This window comes from Papio anubis, chromosome 5, assembly GCF_008728515.1.
Source record: "Papio anubis isolate 15944 chromosome 5, Panubis1.0, whole genome shotgun sequence".
In the NCBI taxonomy this organism is placed as follows: domain Eukaryota; kingdom Metazoa; phylum Chordata; class Mammalia; order Primates; family Cercopithecidae; genus Papio; species Papio anubis.
The window spans coordinates 2,703,859-2,717,285 of NC_044980.1; the positions used below are offsets into that span (position 1 = coordinate 2,703,859).

The following is a 13,427-nucleotide window of genomic DNA, read 5'->3' on the forward strand; positions in this document are numbered from 1 at the left end:
GGGGGATGCTTCCTTCCGGCTGCCAGGGGGCTTTCTGGGTGAAGAAAAAGCCCCTCCCCTCGCATCTCCCCCACCCCTCCCTCCGAGAACCCGCGCGGACTGCGCCTGCTTCCCCTGAGCTAGCGACTTCTCCGCGGGGTTTGCCCTTGCTCAAAGTTTGCACAATTGAGAGCCCTCAGAGCTCGGCCGCTCCCCACTTCCCCAAGGGCGGCGAGGCCGGTCATTGGCAGACGATCGGTTACTACCTAGTAGGGGCCCAAGGGAACCCGCATCTGGAGTCGGGGGTGTCACGCCACGCCGGTTCAGCGGCTCGCGGAGAGTGTCCGGGTGCACTTCTGCCAAAGATGTTCCCTGGAGGCACCGGACGCGCGGGACTCGGGGGAGAGGCCGCTCCCTGCCCGCTGTCACCCGGGCCTAGGCCGCCGGCCCCTTCCCCGCTGCCCAGACGGTAGAAAAGCAGACGCCGAATTGTTTTTGTTAAAAAGGGGACACACCTCGACCGCGAAACTGCAAACCCGGTGTCAGACAGCTGTAAACCCGTGTCGACAGGTTGTCAGACAGCCGCGGGGGCTGGTCGGGAAGGAGCCCGCGGCCTCCGGGCCCACACCCCGCCGCCCCGACGCGCGCGCCCACCGCAGGAGGAGCTGGCCCGGCCGGCGCGGGGCACCACGTGCTCGCGGGAGGGGCGGGAGCGGCCGGCAAGGGCGGGCGGGAGGCAGGGAGGGGGCGGGAGGGGAGCAAGGGGCGGGGCCTGCGCTCAAGGGGATGCCAATCAAAGCATCAACTTCAAATTGTGTCTGAAAGCCCCGCCGCCGAGCGGAGGGCGGCCGCCGCAGTCGGCGCGCGATCGCGGATCCGGGCGCAGCCGGGAGCCGGGCGCCTGGGAGCACCAGGCCGAGGAGCCGCAACCGGCCCCCATCTCTCGGCCCGCCCGAGCGCGCCCGGCTGGCCGCCAACTCCTCCCTAGACCCCTCGCAGAGCCCCCTGCAATCCCCCTCCGGCCGGCCTCCGTCTCCCTCTCCGCGCCTTTAATACTCGCCCGCTGCGGCGGTCGCCGAGTCGGCGGACATGTCCTTCCCGCAGCTGGGCTACCCGCAGTACCTGAGCGCCGCGGGGCCCGGCGCCTACGGCGGCGAACGCCCGGGGGTGCTAGCCGCTGCCGCTGCTGCTGCGGCCGCCGCTTCGTCGGGTCGACCCGGGGCCGCGGAGCTGGGCGGCGGGGCGGGCGCGGCTGCGGTCACCTCGGTGCTGGGCATGTACGCGGCGGCGGGGCCGTACGCGGGCGCGCCCAACTACAGCGCCTTCCTGCCCTACGCCGCGGATCTCAGCCTCTTCTCGCAGATGGTGAGTGCGCCCGGCCTCCCCCGCTTCTCCTCTGTCTCACCCGTGCCAGGGCAAGGGTGGCGGGTCGCCCGGGAGGGAGAGACGACGGGTGGACCTGGTCCGGACGAGGAACTAGAAAGGTCCGAGGGCAGGTTCCAGGCGGCCGAGGCCGCGGCCCCCGGGGACGCAAGAGGGCGGGGAGGCCGGGCGGGTGATGGCTGGGCCATCTCGGCCTGGGAAAGCGGAAGGCCCGGGCCAGGAGGCGGGTCGCGAGAGTCCAGAGAGGCCGCAGAAGCAGGCCCGGGGAGTGCTGCCCGCGCTGGAGGTCGGGGGCAAACTCGCCTGGCTCGGCCAGGGCGCCCGGGCAGGCCCACGGGGTTCCTGCAGCTCGGCCCGGCGTAGCTTAGCAGGACTTGTCTTCCTGGCCGCGGGTCCCGCTAGCGCGGCCTCTTTAGTTTTCGAACCGAGTCTGGAAAACTTGATTTTCTCCCTCTTTAGCAGCTCCGAGATAGTTGTATCTGAGTTTGCCAGACAGACCCCTTTTAAGCCTAGTAAAGTCAATCAAAATAATGTTAACAATAGGGTCCAAGGGATGGAGAGCTCTCTCTATGGCGTGTGTGCGAATTTGAGTTTAAACAAAAATTAAGTTGCACTAATGTTTTGGTGTCTGAAACGGTGTTTGATTTTACTTTTGTAAGTTGCCAAAGTTTTCATTTCATTTGCACCGAAAGAAAAGCACTTTTCTTCCTTCGTTACATAATTGAGGATTAAAGAAAACAGTGTCCTTTGGTTTAAAATAAATGGTGCCCTCTTAGTCTCCCGTCCCAGTGGGTGTTAGATGTGGGGGGAGGCGGCTGCACACTTAATTCTCCGCAGGGACGTTGGCATGTCTGCCGGTCCAAATGATCCATTTTCCTTGGTCTCACTGCAAGGTCGGTGCTTAAACTTCGGACGGTTGGTGAATTGTGCTGCGGGCGCGGGGCCCTGGGAGGCAGCCCCCTCCTGGGTCGCTGCCCGCGGGATAAAGCAATTTCCAGGCACCCCCGATATCTCCCCGCTCCCCAAAGGAGAAGCGGGGAGTAAATACCCGTCAAGTGTGCACAAGCAAAGAGCGGGTTTCCCTGTAACTTTTCTTGTAGTTTCGAAAGAAAGCGGCCCGGCTGCCTTTCAGGTCTCTTACTATCGAAAAAGATCAGCCCCCATTTTGTTCAGGCGGCGGGGAGGCCGGAACGCGTTGAGAGATTTACAAGGTGTCCTTTCAAAAAGAATTCCCAGTGGAGACGAGGCTGAAATGTCTTCTTTACAATTACAACCAAAATAATTAGAAAAGCACGAAGTACATTTTGCAACGACTGGGTAAAAACGAAATCTGGCCGCAGAAACCTTTTCTCTGCGGCCTCAGTCACCAAACTAATTAGTCCAAGAAATCTTCTGGTCTTCACAACTTTCTCAAGAGTCCGGAGCTCCCTTTGCTAGCATTGCAACTCGACTATTTTTACATAGAGGATGAACATTTTTTACAGAAATTGCGAATCCAGTTGTGTGCCATTTGGGAACCCTGCCTGCGTTTGCGAGGGAGGGAGGGAGCTTCAGTGTGAGGACCTGCACCCTTTGTGGAGAGCTGGGAAAGGGAGATGTTTGCTGTTCTAAGTTGTTTTTCCCCTCTAGAAGGATAATATGTAAAAATTATTCCCACCCAAAAGGTGTGTGTTTCCTCCAGCTCTCCCGCTGGTTCTTAGAGAGTAAACTCAAACCCAAACCCTGATTCTAGGCCTAGGTTTCCAAGCCATTATAATTGGATGTTTGGAAGTCAACAGATAAAATTGTATTTGAATGTCTGTCTGGGCAATTTATGGTAATAATGAGGCCTAATGAGGTTGTTAGAAAGATAAAATGTTATTTACCAAAAAACCTGATGGGATAATTTGACTTGCTGTGTTTTACTACTGATGATAAAAAGAATATTGATTGCAAATAAATCACGGCCTCTAAATGCCTGCAAACAGTTTGTGTTTGCTCCCTCCATATCAAAGTCAAACTTAAGAGATGAAGTAACTGAGAAGAGGCCTAGGATACTGAACCGGTTCCCCTCCTGGCCGCCGGTTACTCCCAGCCCTTGCGTTAATATTTTACAGGCTAAGACTTCCTTTTGTATTTTTTTAAAAAAATAGTGTTTTTGTTATTGTTGTCAATGATGGCCGGGATTAAAATTTCAAATTACTTGTCACGACTAAAGACCTTTTACTCTGGGTAAACTATTATATGCAGATTAATTTGGAAGGTAGAGGACTGTGCTTTAGTTTTAAATTGCTGGCGGATTTAGACCTGTAGAAAACACGGGATGGTTTATTTTGATTGAGCCCCCTCAGGGTCGCAGAGAGGAGGCTTGGGCTCCAGGCCCTTTACATTTGGAGAAATGGCTTTATCAGCTCAGTTGAAAGATTTTACCCTCTAGCTAGTGAAAGATAAACTTGGAAATGCAGGTTTCTCCAGCGGTTGGTGGCGGGAACACGGGTCGCCTAGGGAACTTGCAGGGGCCGCGGCTTCTGTTGTGCTCGTCTGGAGGTTGCACTGTTTCTGGAACTTTTCTAGAATGGCAAAAAAGATCTCAACGGTCGGTGAAAGGGCAGTTCCTGAAGTCAGCTCGTGGTCCTGGCTCCCCTTCTCCCCAGCAGTGAACTGGGGGTGCCTTCCTGATCTTCCCAGCACAGCAGAGCCCCGGAAAGCGCCCGGGAGGCCCTGGAGCCCACTGGAGCGGCTGCTTCCCACTTTCCCATCTTGGAGACTTATCTCTCTCTTTCTCTCTCTCTCCCTCCCTCTATCCACTTCCCTCCTCTCTCTCCTCGATGGCTCTACCCTGTGGCTGCAGGGCTCGCAGTATGAACTCAAGGACAACCCTGGGGTGCACCCCGCCACCTTCGCAGCCCACACGGCGCCGGCTTATTACCCCTACGGCCAGTTCCAATACGGGGACCCCGGGCGGCCCAAGAACGCCACGCGCGAGAGCACCAGCACGCTCAAGGCCTGGCTCAACGAGCACCGCAAGAACCCCTACCCCACCAAGGGCGAGAAGATCATGCTGGCCATCATCACCAAGATGACCCTCACGCAGGTCTCCACCTGGTTCGCCAACGCGCGCCGGCGCCTCAAGAAGGAGAACAAGGTGACATGGGGAGCGCGCAGCAAGGACCAGGAAGATGGAGCTCTCTTCGGCAGCGACACCGAGGGCGACCCGGAGAAGGCCGAGGACGACGAGGAGATCGACCTGGAAAGCATCGACATCGACAAGATCGACGAGCACGATGGAGACCAGAGCAACGAGGACGACGAGGACAAGGCCGAGGCTCCACACGCACCCGCAGCCCCTTCTGCTCTTGCTCGGGACCAAGGCTCGCCGCTGGCAGTAGCCGACGTTCTCAAGCCCCAGGACTCGCCCTTGGGCCTGGCCAAGGAGGCCCCAGAGCCCGGCAGCACGCGCCTGCTGAGCCCCGGCGCTGCAGCGGGCGGCCTGCAGGGTGCGCCGCACGGCAAGCCCAAGATCTGGTCGCTGGCCGAGACAGCCACGAGCCCCGATGGTGCGCCCAAGGCTTCCCCGCCGCCGCCTGCGGGCCACCCCGGCGCGCACGGGCCCTCCGCCGGCGCGCCGCTGCAACACCCCGCCTTCCTGCCCAGCCACGGACTGTACACCTGCCACATCGGCAAGTTCTCCAACTGGACCAACAGCGCATTCCTCGCACAGGGTTCGCTGCTCAACATGCGCTCCTTCCTGGGCGTTGGCGCGCCCCACGCCGCGCACCATGGCCCTCACCTTCCTGCACCTCCACCACCTCAGCCGCCAGTCGCCATTGCCCCAGGGACGCTCAACGGAGACAAGGCCTCGGCCCGCAGCAGCCCCACGCTCCCAGGTACAGCTCCAGGGGGCCGCGTCCATCTGTACTCTAGCTAGGAATGCAGAGGCCTGGCTAGGTGTGGTAGCGTGGGGTGCAGCATGCGCCGGGAGGGTACCAGGCAGTGATCTCTGAGCACTGGGGCTGTGCTTAATCCCTGCTTCAATTCAGAAAGCCAGACAAGGCCCTGGGGCTCTCCAAAGAGGGCTTTGCCCTACCAGCGGCCTGCTCAGGGGTGGTGGTGGGATGAGGGGTTACGTTTCTCGGCGAATCTGCCTGAGCAGCAGGCAGGAGTTGGTGGGAAGGAGGCCTGGGCCCTCTCCCGCCCGTCTCTCCGTCCTAACTTTGCCTCTTCCGATCTCTCGCAGAGAGAGACCTCGTCCCCAGGCCAGATTCGCCGGCACAGCAGTTAAAGTCGCCTTTCCAGCCGGTACGCGACAAGTGAGTGCTGTTTGCTTTTGCTATGGGAGAAGGCGGTGGGGAGGGGGAGGAGGAGTGGTCAGGACCCGGGCGGAGCTGGCTGGGTGGCGGTGGGGGTCGCGCAGTCCTTGTTGAAGGAGCGCTCCCCACCAGCCCTGGGCGCCGGGCGAGCCGAGGAGACTGGAGTTTCTCCCGAGCCGGGAGCCGCGCTGGCTGCCGACCCCGCCCCCAGGGCTCGGCTGCTGAAGCCGGCGACGCCCGGCGCTGCGTCCCCCACTCACAGTGCCCCTGTCTTCTTGTCTCGCTGTGTTTCCCATGCAGCTCTCTGGCCCCGCAGGAGGGAACGCCGCGGATCCTAGCAGCCCTCCCGTCCGCCTGATTAAGGGTCTTCTTTTACTTTTGCGGGGAGGGGGGAGGGGGGAGGAGTTGGGGAGGGAGGGAATGTGGGAGGAATTAAGACAAATATTTCAGACTGGTGTAAAGGACAAATATGACAACGACGTCAAGGACTCCCATCCATCGCTTTCTGCAGACAGGGGCTTGTTCGGTCCCGAGCTCGCGTCCAGGCGGCGAGGCCTCTGCAGGCGGCTCCGGTGGCTGCGATTATCGGGTTCGGTAAATGCCCCCACATGCTTGTGTCTCTTTCCCCCCTTTTCTGTATATAGAGTGATTTCAGATTGTAAATAGCGCGTCAACGAACTTGTCTAAATCATATATTTTTGTCTAATAAACTAAATGAAATGATGCCCCCTCCCCGCTCCTGCTGCTGTGTGCCTGGCCAGCGTGTGTGTGTGAGTGTGTGTATGTGTGTGTGTGGCAGAAAGAGAGAGAGAGACGGGGAGAGAGAGAGAGAAGTGGGGGATACCCCGGGCAGGGCCCAAGGGCCTGTGGCTGGGGGAGAGGGGCTTCTCATGGGGGGCTTTTAGAGGCTGTTTCCACCCAAGAGGCAGGTGCTTTAAACATCTCTTGGTTGTTTGTGGTTGTTGTTGAATTTTTAAATATTGTCAGTAGGGCAGTTTCTTGCTGGCAGTTCAATTGATTTCAGAAACATTTCTCTGAGACATCATTTTCTCAGGACATAAATAAGTTCAATTTTAGGCAGTTTTACAAAACGATTTTATAACATCGGTAAAAAGGGAGGAAAAATACTTTTTATTTTCGACCCCAGAGGAGAATTTCGGATTAGAAACCAGTTTATAACTAGTTGTCTCAACGGTACATCGTGGCGCCTGGTCGTTTTCTGGGTTGAGTGTGAAAATAATGGAGTACGAAGTATTGTTTTGCATGTAGTTTTAGTGGTTTGGTTAAATCAAACACCGGGAGAAATTGGAAGGCCCTTTAAAACTCCACAGTGCGGGGGTTCTCTGCGGTGTGAGGTGTGAACGAGGGACTGAGGCTGCAGTGGGAAGCGAGAAAGTTGAGGGGGCTTTGGTTTCCCAGGGTAGCCCTTTCACACTTGGGCACCACGGACTGCGTCCTTTGCCTTCAGATGCGCGCACCACGGGAGTCCAGAGGAAACTGCCTCTAGATGGCCGCAGTGGGGAGGCAGCTGGGAGCAGCGACGTTGGGAAACACTCGCGGCGGGGCTGGCCTCGGGAGCGCGCGGGTGGGGAATGGCCTGGGAGCCTGGACATCGCTGCGGATCCGGGGACACCAGCATCAGTGGGTTCGGAGCGGGACAGGCGCCAAGCGCGGCAGCCGGCACTTGCAGGAGGCTCTGCGGACCAGGCGCAGGGGCCTTCAGGGCGCAGGCGACTCTGTGTTGAATGCGTGAAAACTGAGCAAGAAAACGTTTCCAAAACTGCCAGCGAGGATGTGGGCTGCTGGGAAAAGCAGTCTAGTGGGGACAGGGCCGAGTCCGAGGTCAGAGGGACCATCCTTCGCTCGCACCCCCAGCCTGTGACCCGCCCTTCCCGGCCAGCTCCAGACCCGCTGGCGCCAGTGCGCGCGTGGGGACTCCGTGCACGGCCGAAGCTAGGGGGAAAGTCGGGGCACTGGGGTCTTTTCAGAGGTTCCAGGAAAGAGGGAGGCTTGCGTGAAGACTAGGAGGCGCCAGTCCACGGCTCCTACCGGACCCCGACGCCCACATCCTTCTACAGCCCTCCACCCTGTTCCTGGTCCCTGTAGAGGGGAAGGTCCTCTCCCTGCCCCGAGGCGGGAGGAAAAGCGGCGAAGAGGAGGCTCGAAGGGCGCCGCGTAGGGCAAGTGGGCCGAGGACACGTGGGGCGCGTCGGGGAGCAAGGAGTGGGAGGGGTGGGATCAGCCGGGAGGAGCGGGCCCGGAGCGGAGTGGACCGCGGGCGGACGGACTCGGGCCCGGCCCCGGGGAGCAGCTCCGCAGTCTGAATGGACGTGCTCCAGGCGCCCTCTATGGTCCGAAAGCGGAATTCGGCCTTGACCAGCGCTGATCTCGCTCCTGGGGTGTGGCGCAAATCTGGGGGCGCTGGGCCTTGGGGCTCCGCGGGCACGAGCCTGGATTTGTAGTGGTGGGGACCGCTTTGTGTTCCAGGGCTGCAGCCAGTGGTTCTTTGTGTGTGTTTTGGGGGAGTGTCGGGCCTGCAGGGTAGGCTGCTGGCATTTGGAGCGAGGGAGTGAGCACTGGGCTCTTTGTGGGGTGCTTTTATTGTCCAGTGCCTTCCTTGCTAAATCACAGAAGTGTTTCTCACCTGCCCTCGGCCCTAGCCCTTCGTGGGTCATCAGAGCCTTGGGCTCATCATTCCAGAGGTTCTGCAATGGGGTCCTAGAGCCTACTCTGACTGCTGGGCCCAGATGGATCTTGTGTCCTTAGCCAGACGGTGTCTCTAGAGAGGCTTGACCAGCTGTGTCCTTCGCCTCTGATGAGGAATTGTGTTCCCAGCCACACAGACATGCTGCTCAAGCAACCAATGGGCTGTGAGATGCCTTCTGGGTGACGGTGGAAACAGCAGGTTGGATTTAGGTGGGCCAGAGTTCTCTGTCCCTGGGCAAGCTCAGCTCTTTATTCACCTGAATCAAATTGGATGGTCTCTACTGGCACCTGCTGCTTTGCACACCCCTATTTCCACCCTTTCCTAATTTTTTTTTCAATGCAAGACATTTGGGACCCCCCTCTTTCCCCCACAGGAACTGCTGCTGAGGTAGCTCGGCCAGCACATGCTCATCCTTGGGAGTCCTGGCTACTGAGCCGCAGTGGCCTAGAGTCCATGAATGGTCTGTGCACCTTCCTGAGAGCTAGGTTTTCCATACAAGGAAACCAGATCGCCAGCCTCGGAATTATTTTTCTCCAGTGAAAAGTTAGAAATGAATTTGTAATGGAGCATTGAAGGCATTTTTGTCCTTTGTGCACTATATGTTTACATCTTTCCAGCCATGGGAGCCATCTAGGTGTGCAGGGTCCCATGGAAGCACCCCACGTGCCTGGTGCTTCAGCTCCTGAAAAATCTGGAGTGGACATAGAAAATCCACAAATATCCTTTGCTTCTGAAAACAAAGCGCTGTTAGTTCTGGAGGAGCTTTCTGCCTGAGGAAAGGGGGCTTCCCTACCTCAGCAGTGCCCAGGACGGTTTCAGAGGTGGCAGCTGCTCTCTGGCCAGCAGGGAGGAGACAGTCCCTGAACAGACTAAGGGGAGATTGTCCACAAGACTAATTTCCAGACATAGGGTTCCCCTCGTCATCAGAAATGGGTGTCCTATTTCTGTTCCAGGTTCCCTTTTCTGGTTATATTGGGCTTTTTCTGGAGGTTGTGTGTGTGTGGGGGAACAAGACACAGATCTGGTCCGGGGCTCCTGCATTCTGTGTTACAGCCTTGGCAGCCCCCCAGCACAAAGGTTGAGCTGGAGTCTCTGAAATCTCCCTGCTGCCACCATCCTGCCCACTGTCCTCCGATCAATTACATTCACCAGCACATTTATCTCGCCTGCAATATGGAGAATTCATATTCATATCTCGGTTTTAGTGGTCTGACACTGATTAATGTAATACGCGCCTCGGCTCCAAGGGGTGCGCCACCGATGAATCATGCCCTATAAAGTTTCAGTCGTCCTTGTAGATGGGACTCTGCCAGGGAGCAAGGAAGCTGGAGTGAGGGAGGGAGGCAGAAAGGAGAGAGAACAGGGTGGGCTGTAGCACCCATGGGTACCTGGGACAGGCACTGGCCTTTGGCCTTTCAACGTGGAGGGTTCAGGCAGGCCCTGTCCTCTCTGCTTTTGAACCTCTCGCCTGAGAGGGGAATCCTAATTCCACCTCCCCCGCCTCCCCAACCATGATGCCAGTGGGTCACTGGTCGCCTCTTCTCACAGAGGCAGGGTCTAGGGTGGGGTTGGGGGATCCAAATGGAGATGGGGTTTGTGAACTTCGACTTGGGATGACTGGACCACTGAATGCCCTTCTCAAAACGACAGGGCCTTGTTTGTTGGTGGGGACTGCAAGTTGGAGGTGGAAAAAAAGGGAAGGTAGCAGAGCCTAGGGAGGGTCATCTGCAAGGCTGGGGGAGCATTGGCCCCACCGAGGAACGGAGCTTCGTGGTTTCCTTGCAGAAAGAACTTGCAAGGCCAGAGGAACCTCCTGTGGTCAGTGGCCACCGCCTCTGCAACACGGGCCACACTGCAGGACCCAGCACTGCCACAGGAGTCAGCCAGGCTCTGAGCCCTCCGGAAAGGCAAGGGAGGCTTTGGGGAGCCGGACACTGAGTGTGCTCCCAGTGCCTGGTGACTTCTCTGTCCCCACAGAGGGCCCTGCCATCTCACTGGCCCCCAAGTCAGCATGTCGCACCAGGTGGGGAGGGAATGTGGGGTGGCCCTGGGGCCATAAGTCCAAGTTGGGGGCCAGGAGACAGGGCAGAACAAACAGTGGAGGGGGTGCATTCCGGGGGAATTAAAAAGCCCGCCTACCTTTAGGCATCCCTTGAGCCAGCGAGCATGGGGATGCGTGGATGTGTGGAAGAAGCACACCCCACTCAGGGCACCCAGCCGCCTTGCCCACTCCGAGATGTTTTCTGTGCCTTGGCCGCCCACCCCAGCGCAGGGACAGCCCCGGAGCAATAGGGGCGGCTCCAGGGAGAGGCCAGCTTTCCAGGTCTTCTCCAGCGCTCCCCACCAAGCCAGCGGCTCCAATTATGACTCCTGAGCTGAGAGGCCTGCCAAGGTCATCCCGCGGGGACCGCTGGCCGCCTTTTGTACCCGGCGACTGGCGGCTGGGCCCCTTCCCTCGTCCCAGAATGACGTCTGAAAATGGACCTCTTAGGGCGAGCGTGGACAGGATCAGATGCCAAGGCGGTCCCGGCCCGGTGACTTCAGCACTGTGAGCCCTGGGCCTGGGGGCCCCGGGTATTTTGAGGGGCCCAGGGAAATGTTTTTTTTTTTTTTTCCATATAAAAATACCCTGTAATTTTTGGGTCGAAGAAAATGTGTTAATGTATATCAATATATTTATCTTTATACCTATGGAGTAGTAAAACAAAATTTTTAATAAGTTTCTCCTGGAGAAGGTGTCTGTCTTAGGCCCACGGAAGTCACCACGTGGCCTGGGACTGAGGAGGCTTCAGGAGCAACCTGAAATGTTAGGACTGCTCTAAATGAAGAGGCAGAGAAAAGGAGGCCTTGAACCCGGGAGGGAGCAAGGGATGGAGCTGCGCGCTTGGGTGGCAAGCCATGGCAAGCCAAGCAGCTGGGACCCAGGGCTCGGCCGCGCAGCAGGATCCCAGGCTGTGGGCCTGAATGGTGAGCACGTGGAGCACGCGCCCCGGAGTCAGCTCCCCTCCGCGCCGCCCCAGCTCCGCACCTGAACCCCGCGCCCGAACCCTGCGCCCCTCCGCGAGCAAAGGCCGGCTCTGGTCCTTTCTGGGCAGTGAGGAGGGTCAGGCCGACCCTGGGAAGAGGCCGAGCAGTCAGCGCCCCTCCTTCCCCTCGGGCGGAGCACAAGTGGCCGCCTTCTCCGCGGCTGCTGTTGGGCTTCTGAAGACGCAGCGGGTGTCTCTGATCCCCTAATCCATTTATCCAGGGTCCTGAGAGCAATGGCTGGGTGCGGGGACACAATGGCAGGAGGTGGTGGGGGTGGGAGGAGCTCGGGCACTCAGCGCCACCCTCCTCGCGCCCCACCCTAGACGCTGAGCCACGACCCACCCTCCACGGGTCCCACGCCCTCAGGCAGAACGCAATGGTGGGAGGGACGCCAAGGCCGGTGAAATCTTCCAAATTGAAGGGCTTTTATTTTAAATTCCGATTCCCGTTTGAAACAGCCCTTTCGATGAGGGAAGAAGCCAGCTCGGTTTCTGCGCGCGTGTTTATGATGATCTACCTGTGAGCGCGGCGCTCTGGAAGGTCACCCAGGCTGCGGACGCCCTGCTAGCGGGGTGACAGTCTGCAGGATTCCCCAGCCGGTCACTTACATTCTTGGGGGGTGTGTGTGTGTGTGTGTTTCTCTGTCTTTTCCTGTTTGCTGTTTGTCGCTGCTGTATCTTTGCTTGAATTTTAACTTTGCTGTATCTTTGCTGAATTTTAAACGTATGGTTAATTGCCAGAGCCTTGGATAGCTGCAGCAATGACTGAAAATATTAAATACATCTGTGAGATGGTGAGCAAGAGAAATCAAAACAGGTGCTCTCTGCAGTGAATGTTAAAAAGATCTCACAATGAAGTGATTAACATTTTTATGAATAAAATTAATCACGCATTAAACTCTGCAGCACAGTACATCTGAGAGCCAAATGTGGACCTGAAGCCCTCTTTCTTACACCCAAGAATTTGGAGGCTTCCCTGGCCCACAGCAAGCATTCAACCATTAGGAATTTCAGAGTATTTATGAGAAGATAAGTAAATAAAAGGTATCTAAGTTTGAGCTACCCCCGCCCAAAAGAAAAACCCTCCAAAAATGCCTCCACCACCACCACCCGCTCCCCTCCCCTCCTTAACACCCAAACACAAGGCAACATTAAAAAGCAACCAGTATTTTTTTTTTCTTTTAGCAAACTCTCAACCAAAGCAGGCCATTTCCATTCTCAGATATGCACATGGGGTGTGTGGCCCTGGGTCAGGGAGGGCAGGCAGGGCTGATGCGGGAGGAGGGGCTGGAGTCCCGGGGCTGCCAGGGCGGCTTTTCCCTTCCTGACCCCCATCCTGGGCCCACCGTTCTGGCAAAGCTGATCAGATTGGAGGGCGGGCCTTCTGCATTATTAAAATTTCCACTCTTCCAGATAATACAGTGTGATTTCTCCTCTCTCTGTCTCCCCTTCTGCCTCCTTTCTAATCTCTTGCCACTGTGGTTTTGGGATTATTCCAGCAGGCTGTACAAAGGGAAGCGAAGGCATCTGAAGTGTCACTCTACAGCTGTGCAAAGTAACAGCATTTCCATTTTGTTGATGCTCCCAGCTCATGTGTGCAGCAGAAGGTGAAATCAAAGAAGCCGGTCTTCCTCAGTTGTGCACATTATTTTTCACTGCTGTGGCGAATCTCTCCGAGCTCCGTGAACCAATAAAACAACGGTCCCTGTTTGAGTTGATATATTAATATTTACTGAGGATTTGCAAGGTTGGGGTTAAATGTCAGCAGATTGCGGGGGCAGTCCTGTGGGGAATAATTAAACAAATCTCACAGCAGTTCAGCTTTCTAACATCTTTATTAATCTTTTTTCTCCTTCCCTCCTGAAAGAGTACATTGAAATACTGCTTTTCCAACCTTCGAGAAGATTCAGAATAAGCTTACTAATAAAATACTGCGTTGGCGATGTGTGCCCGTGACGGTGTCCCGGACCCCCCTCTTCCAAATGTTAGTGGGTGGGGGAGAATCTGATGTGTGAATCATCCCAAGCTGTTGTGATTCTCACC

The 13,427-nt window shown here is 57.1% G+C and overlaps 1 protein-coding gene across 1 annotated transcript; it reads left to right on the forward strand.

The window, feature by feature from the left end:
• The first annotated feature begins 793 nt into the window (after positions 1–793).
• On the forward strand, positions 794–6,375 carry IRX1 (iroquois homeobox 1). The gene is made up of 4 exons (XM_031666078.1): positions 794–1,344; positions 4,193–5,228; positions 5,579–5,651; positions 5,952–6,375. The coding sequence occupies exons 1-4, from the start codon at positions 1,069–1,071 to the stop codon at positions 6,007–6,009; spliced, it is 1,443 nt and encodes a 480-aa protein (XP_031521938.1). The 5' UTR covers positions 794–1,068; the 3' UTR covers positions 6,010–6,375.
• The last annotated feature ends 7,052 nt before the right edge of the window (positions 6,376–13,427 follow it).